Below are 12,229 nucleotides of genomic sequence, written 5' to 3'. Positions count from 1 at the left end.
GACAACTTTATCTTATTTTTCCTTTCCCACCACCTAACTCTTTGGTGACTTAGTCATTGCATGCCTTAAGACAAGCACATAATCACCCAGTTATTCAGGAAAAATAGCCAGGACAAGTCTTTACTTGAAGGCACATCTGGTAAATTGCACATTCTACAGATAGCCACTTGCTCATTGGAAAGCTTCAGCACGACACACTTTCTTAAAAACCCAACATAGAGTGATTAAGACTAATAAACTCTGAAGACAGTACTTTTCCCACAGAATAAGTAAAACCCCCTTAACCATGGTACCAAACTTAAACACTACATGGAAACAAAAAAGCTTGATTTATGGCAGTTACAAAGTATTTCTCAGAAATTGGGGTAGAGAATTCAGTCAGTAGTGCTTACTGTGTGCATAGCACTGTGCTGAGAGCACTTGGGAGACTACAGTAGAGTTGGTAGACATAAATCAATCAATCAATCGTATTTATTGAGCACTTACTATGTGCAGAGCACTGTACTAAGCGCTTGGGAAGTACAGATTGGCAACACATAGAGACAGTCCCTACCCAACAGTGGGCTCACAGTCTAAAAGGGGGAGACAGAGAACAGAACCAAACATACCAACAAAATAAAATAAATAGGATAGAAATGTACAAGTAAAATAAATAAATAAATAAATAAATCAGCCCTCAAGGGGCTAACAGTCTAGTAGAAGGGATTGATGTCTAAATAGATTACACATAAGGGAAGTAACACAGTATAAGGATATGTTCATTAGTACTGGGGGAAGATCATAGTGTTTAGAGGGTACAGAGTTAACAGCATAGGAGACACAGAAGGGAGGGAGATGAAAGGTTCATCAGGGGAGGCTTCCTGGAGGAGATATGATTTTGACAGCTGTCTACATGTTTTGTTTTGTTGTCTGTCTCCCCCTTCTAGACTGTGAGCCCCTTGTTGGGTAGGGCCCGTCTCTATATGTTGCCAACTTGTACTTCCCAAGCACTTAGTACAGTGCTCTGCACACTGTAAGTGCTCAATAAATGCAGTTGAATGAATATGATTTTAGTAGGACTGTGAAGATGGGGAGAGTGATGATCTGTCAGATGTGAAGGGAGAGGAGTTCCAGGGAGGAGGAAGGATGTGAACAAGGAGTTGATGGCAAGAGAGATGAGATCAAGGCACAGGAAGTATGTTGTTGTTAAAGGAGCAAAGTGTGTGGGGTGGGTTGTAATGGGAGAAGAGTGAGGATAGGTAGGAGGGAGAGAGCTCTAATAAACTTGGATCTCTCAGGGACAAAACTCTTATTCAAATGTTCAAATCCAAAATATTGGGGTGGGTTGAACATTTTCTTGGGATTTAGGGCCTTAAAATGAATAGTAAGGACCATGGCCTGCAGGCTGGGACTGCAGGTGTTTAATATCATGAGCAGGGATTTTGATAACCTTACTCATTATATCCTCCATATTTACTGGACACTCCAATCATTCATTGAAAATTATGAGATATAGAAGGGTTGATCATATGTTTGAAGAAGTATGTTGCCACCTTATTGCATTGTTTAACTTTGTGTTAGGAAGAGTTGGATGGCTCTCCTTCCTTTAAAAGCACAACAAAATTTCACAGGAATAGATGAATTTGGCAAAAACTGCAGAGGGTTTATTTAGAATATGTACAGATTTGCCTTGAAATCAAGAGTGCTTTGGTTTGAGAGATTTTTTTTGAGGTATTTATGGATTGTAGATTAATATGGGATAACTGCATCAAAAATATACAGCACTTTCAGATATTTGATGTAAGTGTAATCATGCTGGGTGCTTAATACCACTGTTATTATTCAAAACATTTTGCATCATTCTATTTTTCTTTCAGAAAACATTTGGAGATATTTCAAAAAGGCTTGAGTTAAAGCACCGTCTTCAGTGTAAAAATTTTACCTGGTATCTAAATACTATTTATCCAGAAGTGTATGTGCCTGACCTAAATCCTTTGCTATCTGGATATGTGAGTAGTTTATCTTTTGCCTTGCTGTTCTTTAAACTGAAACTATAATTTGCTACTAGATTTCCCATGGTTTTAAAATTATTTTAAATGCCAGGGATAAGTCAATTATTTGCTGAGCACATAGGATATAGTAATAACTTTTTATTAGTCCCTTTTCAGTCTTATTGGAATCACATATGTAAAATCATTTATGTTTGGATATGTAATGCCAGAATTGAATGTAATGTTAAATAATTATTTCCTCTAGATAAAAAGTGTAGGCAGACACTTATGTCTGGATGTTGGAGAAGATAACCAGGGAACCAAACCACTAATTATGTATACATGCCATGGACTTGGAGGAAACCAGGTAAATTTGTTTCAGTAACGTTTCCTTTTAACAGTGCTGGGATTCACGTGGTAGCAGTTTGGATGGAGAGGAAAGGATGGATTTTAGCAATGTTGTGAAGGTTGAACCGACAGGATTTAGTGGTAGATTGAATACATGGGTTTAATGAGAGGAGTCAAGGACAATGCCAAAGTTCTGGGCTTGTGAAATAGGAAGGATGGTGGTGCTGTCTAAAGTGCAGGGAAAGTAAGGAGGAGGACGGGGCTTGGGTGGGAAGATAAGGAATTCTGTCTACTTTAGAAATATTCAATATGAGGTGATGGCGGGACATGCAAGTAGAGATTTCTTGAAGGCAGGAGGAAATGCGAGACTGCAATGAAGCCACAGGAGCAAATGAGTTCTCCAAGGGGGTCGGTGTTGATGAAAAATAGAAGGGAACCCAGGACTGAACCATGAGGGACCCCCGCCACCTGCCACAGTTAAAAAGTGGGATGGAGAGGAGAAACCCACCAAAGAGACTGAGGATGAGTGGCCAGAGAGATAGGAGAACCAGGAGGATAGTATAATGTCAGTGAAGCTGAGTTTGGATAATGATTCTAATGATAAAACAGTGGTAAAAGAAGCCCCGTTTCATAGTTTAGTTTTATTCCTCCTCAACTTGCCTTTTTGAAAGCCAGATGGATGTCTGATGCTATCCCCTTGGTTACCACTTTCTTCCTGCTGAAGTTTCTCACATCAGAGGGCAGGTAGCGGGGCAGAAAAAGCATTGCCTACAGGTGTCCGTGTCCCCTGTTCCGGGGGAGAGTAGACTGCACTGTTTGTTGAAAGCAGCACTATTTTCCCCTATCTACAAAATCCGGATCGTTATTCAATATCTCAGTGAAGATCTTTGCTAATTTTTATGGAGTTTCTTCAAGAAGCACATTTATTAGAATGCCTGACACAGTGTAGCCTTTAAGTGTTTAATGATTTGGATGACAAGGCACTGACTGCCTCTGAAGTTCTTCATACTAATGATTTGACCAGATACCAATCTTTTGAATTTTTTTTGCAACTAAAGCCTGATTTTACTGGTAAATAACTATATCTACCGACACATTAATGCTCTGTGTTCCGAACTAAAGTGACCCCTGAACTCCTGACAGGTTTTCCTGTTTTCAAACCCTCCTCCTTTCCCTGGCACAAAGGAGTCTACTCTTGGACAGTTACAGAACCTGACAACTGCCCAAGATTTCCAAAGCCTTAATCTTCCTGACTGCTCCAGTTGTCCTTTTCTATGGCCAAGAATTTTAGGAGCAGGATTACAGGACGGGGAGGAAAGGGATTTCAAGAGTGACACCGTGCCTTGTTTCACTAAGGAGACCAGTTCAGAATCTCTTCCACTGGTTGCGCTGCTGAACTAGTATTTTGATAGAGAACAAAAAGTACGTCTTATTGCAGAGCAAGTTGGGGTAGGGTAAGGCCCACAGGGACCCTTTGAGTCCTAAGGCAACCTTTTTTTGTGGTGGAAAGTCCAGGGGTTAGATGTTGGAGCAGCATGTAGCCTAGAGGAAGAGGATCCACTGTCTTCGGTCCCCTGCAGGCTGCTTATCGGAGGCTCCTTAAGTTGCCCACCGCCCTCATCTCAAGGCAGTGCTACATCGCACCCCTTGCCACCTCCTGCCCCATACCGCACAGTGGGAATTCCAGGCCCTCTCTGGGCAGGAATAATAATAATAATAATAATAATAATAATAATGGCATTTATTAAGCGCTTACTATGTGCAGAGCACTGTTCTAAGCGCTGGGGAATTTACAAGGTGATCAGGTTGTCCCACGTGGGGCTCACAGTCTTCATCTCCATTTTACAGATGAGGGAACTGAGGCCCAGAGAAGTTGTGACTTGCCCAAAGTCACACAGCTGACGAGTGGTGGAGCCGGGATTTGAACCCATGACCTCTGACTCCAAAGCCCGGGCTTTTTCCACTGAGCCACGCTGGAATGAGGGCAGCATAGGGCTGATGTGATGGCACTTCTCTAGCATACGACCATTCTCTCCTCAAACTCCCCCTTCTAGACTGTGAGCCCGCTGTTGGGTAGGGACCGTCTCTATAGGTTGCCAACTTGTACTTCCCAAGCGCTTAGTACAGTGCTCTGCACACAGTAAGTGCTCAGTAAATACGATTGAATGAATGAATGAATGAAACAGAGAAGAAGAGAGAAGCAGCGTGGCTTAGTGGAAAGAGCCCAGGCTTTGGAGTCAGAGGTTCAAATCCCGGCTCCGCCAACTGTCAGCTGTGTGACTTTGGTCAAGTCACTTCACTTCTCTGGGCCTCAGTTACCTCATCTGTAAAATGGGGCTGAAGACTGTGAGCCCCCTGTGGGACAACCTGATCACCTTGTTACCTCCCCAGCGCTTAGAACAGTGCTTTGCACAGAGTAAGTGCTTAAAAAATGCCATCATCATTATTATTATTGCCCACCACGGGGCCCACACCCTCACAAATTCCAGCTCTGCCAAACTTGGATTTTCTCTCTTCTAAACCTCTTAGCACCTTTGTGAAACTTCAAACATGCAGACAGAGCTTTAACAGTAAAAAAAGCATCCAGAGGATGAAGACATAAAATGGCTTCCTGGACGAGTCAGTCCCTCCTCAGTCTTGGTGCCTGGCCCAGGCCTGGCAGAAGATTGCGCAGTCAGTGGGCTTCTTGCCAGACACTGCTGTAGGAGCCAGCACTCCTGGAAGTGACCTGGAGGATTTTATTTCAGAGGCTCTGCATGGCCTCTAGGGCTGAAACTGCTCCCCACTGGCCCGTCTCCAAAATCAGGTTACCGGGGTGTCGCTTGTCTGCTGTGTAGCCTTGAGGAAGTCACTTCACTTGTCTGTGCCTCAGTTACCTCATCTGTAAAATGGGGATTGAGGCTGAGCCCCGCATGAGACAGAAGCTATGTCCAACCCAATTGGCTTGTATCCACTCCAGCACTTAGTTCAGTGCCTGGCACATAGTATGCATTTAACAGATACCACAATTATTATTATTATTATCATGCCACTGGGTCCTGTCATTAAGGAGACTTAGGCCGGCAAATAATAATAATGATGGCATTTGTTAAGCGCTTACTATGTGCAAAGCACTGTTCTAAGCGCTGGGGGGGATACAGTGTGATCAAGTTGTCCCACGTGGGGCTCACAGTCTTAATCCCCATTTTACAGATGAGGTAACTGAGGCTCAGAGAAGTTAAGTGACTTGCCCAAGGTCACACAGCAGACTTGTGGTGGAGCTGGGATTCGAACCCATGACCTCTGACTCCAAAGCCCGGGCTCTTTCCACTGAGCCACGCTGCTTCTCTAAATGATGACTAAACCTTATCCAGAGTAGCCCAAATCCCTTGTCATGAAATATGAAGGTAAATTCTTCTTTTGCTTCCAATTGAATATTTATTATACAGTACCCCATTTAAATGGGAGGAGAGTATTACTTTGTAGCCAGAGCATGAGTTGAGAAGTAGAGAAGCAGCATGGCTCAGTGGAAAGAGCCCGGGCTTTGGAGTCAGAGGTCATGGGTTCAAATCCCAGCTCCGCCAATTGTCAGCTGTGTGACTTTGGGCAAGTCACTTAACTTCTCTGGGCCTCAGTTCCCTCATCTGTAAAATGGGGATTAAGACTGTGAGCCCCCAGTGGGACAACCTGATCACCTCGTAACCTCCCCAGAGCTTAGAACAGTGCTTTGCACATAGTAAGCGCTTAATAAATGCTATTATTATTATTACAACAATGAAAACAAATTATGCATATACTCATTTCACTGGGCTTTCTACACTGACAGTTGTTCCACAAGAGAATGGCTTGTGGAACCATTTTGTCTGAAATAGAATTTCTTTTTTCACAGTATTTTGAGTACTCGGAACAGCATGAAATCCGACATAACGTTCAGAAGGAGTTATGTCTTCATGCATCGCATGGGCCGGTTCAGCTGAAGGCGTGTACTTACAGAGGTCACAAAACAGTTACTATTGGAGAACAGAAGTGGGAGCTTCGAAAGGTATTAAATTCAGCTAGTTCATGCCTTGGTGGGATTAGTTTTGTACAATCTAAGCAGTAAATGCTTCCAAACTTAACTAATAGTATACAACTGAGTAATTCTCTTACTATAGCTATCAGATGTCCTCTGCCTCAGCTGTGCTGAAAAGTCTGATTTCACTTGCTATTTGTAAAAGTTCACTTCCATTACACAAGGTGAATTCAACTTACTATAATGTACCTCAACAGTTTGAGAATTAAGGAAAGCAAAATAATCTGCCACAAACTTTTTACAGAACGCTATGCAAAAACAGCAAGGTGGTCTGTTGGCCCTTGAAAAGATAGCTGCTTTTTGGGAATAAAACCTGAAGCACAACTTTCAGAGCCAAAATTCCATCAGAGTTTATTAACGATGCACTGAATCTATTACTTCCTATGCTTACCTCTATTCAAACGTCCATCCGAATGAAAAAACTTTTCATCCAGATTGCCATTGAATTGTACTTAAATTATTCTGTGGTAGAAAGAGAAGATATGCATATAATCTTTTCACGTTTACTTGAAATGATTCACTGTCGTACTCTTACTTCCACAACTTTGACACTTTCTGGTGAGCTTGGAATTGAGAACTAGTGTCACGTGATTTCTCTCTTTTTACCTTGGAATATATTTTATTCTAGAACGTAATATAAGCTTGTTTGAATATTTAGAGTCATTTAGAAATTAGATTGAGCAAACTACTTACCAAATGTGTGTTTGGAAATAAGGGGCTAAAATTTAGCAAAGGAATTTTTGTGTTTTTTTGCTATTTCACCTTTACCTAAAGCTTTGCCTACGCACAGGAGGTGTAATCCATGTCTTTGAATGCTACTATCTCTTTTCCCCCCATTAATTCAATGAAAAACCACTTGAGTAAATTGATCCAGGCAATGTGAACAGGCTCAGACACAATAATCTTTGAATTGAACTCGAGTCATGCAGCACGCATTGCTGTGTCTCTCTATTGTAATGTTGAAATGATATCAAGTCCCCTTTGGCTTCTGTGCCCCTAAGGCAGCTAGTAATGAAATATCTGCTCAGTATTATGAATACCTATTAAGCGTGAAACTTACTGCTGCTTTCCCTCTTTTCTAGGATCAACTACTGTATAACCCAGGATTAAACATGTGCCTTTCAGGAAATGGGGAGCATCCAAGCCTGGTGTCATGCAACCCATCAGATCTCTTCCAACAGTGGATCTTTGGCCAAAATAACTAAGTGTTATTTGAAATTGGGAATCAGAAAAGGAGATGAGCTGTCTCTTAAAACTGTGACTTCAAGTACACTGTAGCTCTTGAAAAGGATCCAAAAGCAGCTAATCGTAACTTATTCCAAGTGATATTTTTTCTTATTTATAGATACGTATGAATGTGCAGACAGCACTGTGACCGACATTCCTTAAGGTTCTGTTTCAAAGCACAATGACTAGTCATACCAAAGAATTTGAGGTGTCCGGGTTTAGGGGAAGAAATGTTTACAGTACGCTGAAAGGTAATTTCCAGAATAAGGCGGTGTTTGCGTAGCCTTAGGCAGCGAGATGTAGATATGCACACATATTCTTACAGATATTATATTTTCCCCTAGTCTGGGGGATGGGGGGGTAGTATAGATTTGATACACTGTATTTTTTTAATGATTTAGAAGACTTTTTTGATCAGTGATGGTCAGCTGTGCTTTATGTATGTGGTGTGCAAACCAGGAAGACTTAAGGTCTAGGATTTCTATTTTTAAATACAAATCCAGGTGGTTTTCTTTGTCTTATTCTGCCAAGTTTTTCTTAAACCTCAAATTAAAGGGAGGAGGAAACCATTTCAGGATCATTATTATTTCAAAATACTGTAAAACTTTAGAATTAAATGCCATTTTTCAGCTCAAATTCCATTATATTTCAAGCACTTGGGTCTTTCTTAATTTACTTGGTGTTCACTTAGTGTTTTCCTTCAGCAGCATTTTGTAAACTTTTCAAGAACATTTTCCGGACAGGTGGTTTCCAATGTTGGTGGTCTCTTTTTTTTACTAGAATTCATGAACCTTATCTGGGTGATTAAAGTCAAATGCAAAACATGGAGCTAAATTTCATCTGTCACTGGTTCTTAAATTATGATTGTCCTGAAACTTGTTTCCCCATTGCTGCCCCAAAACTTTATCTTTCTCTACCTGATGGGAGGACGTGGAAAATAAAGAACTCTTATTTGCAAGATCACCCATTATTTTTTTTCCTCTTCAGATTTAAAGCGTCTCAGCATTTAAGATTTCTGTTCTGATATTGAACTTCTTTTGCAGAATTAATTTCTCCTTTTAGGACTCCAGAGTTTTACACTAAGGTATTTTTACACTTACTATTCTAACTCATACAGAGTTTGGAGGTGGGAAGAAGTGGATTTAGCTTGGAACTTTAGGCGGCCAAGTCTTGTGTTCTGAATTTTCTTTCATTTGTTTAACTGTGAAAATGTCCCCTTCCTCAATTGCAACAATCTATTTTTTTCTCTTTGACCTTTTCATTAGAAAAAAGGACAATCTAGAGGTGCATATGTGTTAGTTATATTTCATTGGAATTTTACTTATCAAAGGTGGTAGATTATGATCTAATGGTGGAGAAGGCCAAGGGAGAGCAACTTCTACAATGTGGGAGTTGCTTTTTCGCTGAGCCTCACTTTAAGGAAGACTTATGCTGGAGGGACTCATCGGGTCCACTCACAGTTGCCTGCGAAACTACCCCCCACACAAGCCTAGCCAAATTAAACATCCTGACTTTCTGTTTTAATAGGCTCATAACCATCTTAGCAGTGAGGAATTACCTTGAAAATTACTGATCAGTAAAGGGTTTAGGATCACATGTGGTGGTTTGGCTTCTTAAATTGTATATAATCTTTCAAATCAAGGATCTATAGGTAATAGAGACCACCCAGTGCAATTCAGTAACTGCTAATTTTATGGTGTTTGAAGGAGGGAATTTTCTACAGGAGTTCTGCTCTGAATCTTTAACCTTAAGTAAAAACTGAGTTTTTCAAAAGATATTTCTTTAAAATGGTGTAGTTCTTTTTTTTCCCCTCATATCTATTCTTTGTGAGATGTCTAATATTGTAGTTTACATCAGTCAGTGAGCACTGACTTTGTGCAGTCTCAGTAGTGTGTTACACCTCCCCAGTGCACTCCTCAGCTGAGGACGGACATTCTCAAAAACAGAACAGGAAAACGTGGACTTGGGTGAGGGGTAGAGGAAGGTTCTGACTAATAAGCAGAGCAAGATGACACATTTCAATGGGTCTTTTGGGGGATGAGCAAACCATGTGTCTGGAGGTTCTCTGGGTGCTTTCTGTTGGTCAGGGAATTCCACTGAAGCAGCTATACCTAAATACTTTAACATTTATTTCCAAAGGCATTTTCATATTGAGTATGTTTTTGGCCTCAAAATATCCTACATAGCATTTTCTTTGATTTACAGATGGAGAGAACTGGTAAGTACCTTGCCGTAGGTCACTTAGCGGGCTTGAAGCCCCCCATCTCCTGTAGCCTGTGCTGTCTCCCAGTTTGGGAACAGAAGTGCTATTGGCTGTCAACTACATTCTGCTGTGTTAAAGCTTGGCCAAGAAAACATGCAAATGAATGCTAACCCACTTAATTCTGTAGAATTGTCTCTATCTTAGGACAAGTATTGTTGCCTAGAGATGATTCCCATTCTAAGGATTGACTGGATTGCCATGGGTGGGGCTAGTGAAGATTTTGCTATAAAAGGAAAAAAGAACCCATAACTTAGAATTTTCTACTTTTGTAGGAGCATGGGCTGACACAAAATCTGGGATGACGGGGGAGGGTTTTTTTGTATATAGTGGAATGTCTTGATGCAAGGAAAAACAGGTGCAACTGCATTATTATATCAATAGGGAATGTTGTGCTTACAGGAGGGAGCCTGAAAAAAAAAAATCCACAGTGGAGTCCCATCATTGCTTTTCCTGTATTCATTCGATCGTATTTATTGAGCACTTAATGTGCACAAAACACTGTAGTTGGGGAGAAACTATGATGCTGTGTTTCCAAATCGGGTTCTGCTGCATCCCTTTAAGTCTGCAGCAGTAGTAGTAACTCTCATTCCTAGCCAAGCTCCTCTAGTCTGTAAATTCCCACTGGGCAGGGATAGTATTCTATTGCACTGTTCTCTCCCAAGTGCTTAGTACAGTGCTCTACACTCTGTAAGTGCTCAATAAATACCATTTGTTGATTAACTGGAAGGGCAGAAGCTTTTGCTTCTGAAACCTTTCCCCGACTTGCCCTCACCTTATTGTCCTCCTGAAGGAGTTAAAAGGCCAGTTGTACCATGGAAGGAAAAGTGGTATGGCCCAGTGTGGACAGATGGTCACACATGTTTTAAAGCCTTCTTTAATGAGAAAGGGCAGTTGACAAGTCCTTAGTTTTAATACTGCATTAGCACTCATCACATCGAGCTGCAGTACTGGAGGCTGAAGCAATGTACCTTGTTGTCCCCTGGAAAAAATGCAGTTGACATTCCGAATCCAGGAAGAGTCATTCACACAAGAGTGGTATTTAAGGGCTTTTTCTGTGCTAAACACTAGGGTAGATAGAATGCAATCAGATCAGGCACAGTCCCTGTCCCAAGTTGGGTTTTACAGTCTACTTGTCTTTTATTGTTCTTAGAAGAGTTGCTCCCTGTCATCCTTGAGGCCCGGAGAAAACGGCAGTGATTCGTGATGATGGGTAAGACCCAGAAACCTGGCCGCCTTGAGTGGCTCAGGGAAGGGGCCAGGAGAAAAGGGAAGGGGAAAAGAGAAAGAAAGGAGAGATGAGAAGAAGGGGAAAAGAGGGGGCGGGGGGGGTCAGGAGAAAAGGAGCAGAAGGCCTAGCATTCACTGCTTCCTCTGCCTCCACTTCTCCTGGCCGCCCCAGTGACTTGCTAGTACTTCAGGGGCAGCCTTGGGCACCCCCCATGCAGCAGCTTTGTGTATGTCTTCCACCTGCCAGTGCATGATCCAAGTATTTTGGCGAGGGTAAACTTGGTCTAATTTGCGTAGCAAAACCGCAGCCTAGAGTATTGATGTGAATGTTTCATTAATCAGCCCCAGTCATCTCTAGCTGTGCAATGGGTCCAGGGAGAAGGGGTGTCGTTCATTGTCATATTTGCTGCACGCTGACAATGTGCAAAGCACTGTACTAAGCACTTGGGAGAGTACAGAAAGACACATTCCCTGTCCACACAGGGTTTGACAGCATTCCTTCCCCACTTCTTATCAGCCCAACTATCCAGTTATGGGAATGTACCCCATACACCCAGCAGGTCTCTGAAACAAGAGAGCTACCGGGTGATTACTCACACACTTCATTGGCATGCTTACTTGAGCAGTTGAGGCATAACGAGGCCTAGTGTGCTTTGGATTAATTAGAAACCAGCCTAGTAGGCCCTGACCTTATGTACTTATTTAACACCATGATTATGTTCCATAAATATTTAATAGGGGATTTTTGATTAAATTAGGTCAGCAGCTAAGTGTGGGAAGATGAGTAGTTGTTGTTGGAGTACCCTGGGTTGTGGGGAGGAAGTGGAAGACGGTATTTAAGGTACATCAAGGGTAGAGGCCAGGGACTGTGGTCGGAGCAGGATTTGGTACACCTCAAGAGAAGACCTTCTGCTCAGCTGAACAAAACCCTCAGGAGCTTCTGAAAGGGAGTCCAATTTTCATCCAAGGCCCTGTGGATAGAAGAGGTATTTGGACTTCATACTGTTGTCTGCCTACCTTTCTGTGTCTTATTTCCTACCTCTTTGGAACAGATTTATCTTTCCCTCTTGCAGCCTAGTGCTACAGCACTTACTGATGTTGTGCAGTAGACACATCCAGTGATGTGTGGGCAGTGTCGGCCAG

General features: G+C 42.0%; 1 protein-coding gene across 2 annotated transcripts in view; it reads left to right on the top strand.

Moving 5' to 3' along the window:
• The window catches only part of GALNT3 (polypeptide N-acetylgalactosaminyltransferase 3), a 38,219-nt gene extending 29,663 nt beyond the window's left edge, over positions 1-8,556 (top strand). For both annotated transcript variants that reach the window (XM_038751791.1, XM_038751789.1), the window contains exons 8-11: positions 1,857-1,988; positions 2,236-2,337; positions 6,187-6,339; positions 7,452-8,556. In XM_038751791.1, coding sequence (XP_038607719.1) covers positions 1,857-1,988; positions 2,236-2,337; positions 6,187-6,339; positions 7,452-7,574 — 510 coding nt within the window. In that variant the 3' untranslated portion in view covers positions 7,575-8,556. The remainder of the gene's footprint in view (positions 1-1,856; positions 1,989-2,235; positions 2,338-6,186; positions 6,340-7,451) is intronic.
• Positions 8,557-12,229: the final 3,673 nt, after the last annotated feature.

This window comes from Tachyglossus aculeatus, chromosome 9 (assembly GCF_015852505.1).
Source record: "Tachyglossus aculeatus isolate mTacAcu1 chromosome 9, mTacAcu1.pri, whole genome shotgun sequence".
Classification (NCBI taxonomy): domain Eukaryota; kingdom Metazoa; phylum Chordata; class Mammalia; order Monotremata; family Tachyglossidae; genus Tachyglossus; species Tachyglossus aculeatus.
This window is presented reverse-complemented; position numbering and strand designations above follow the sequence as displayed.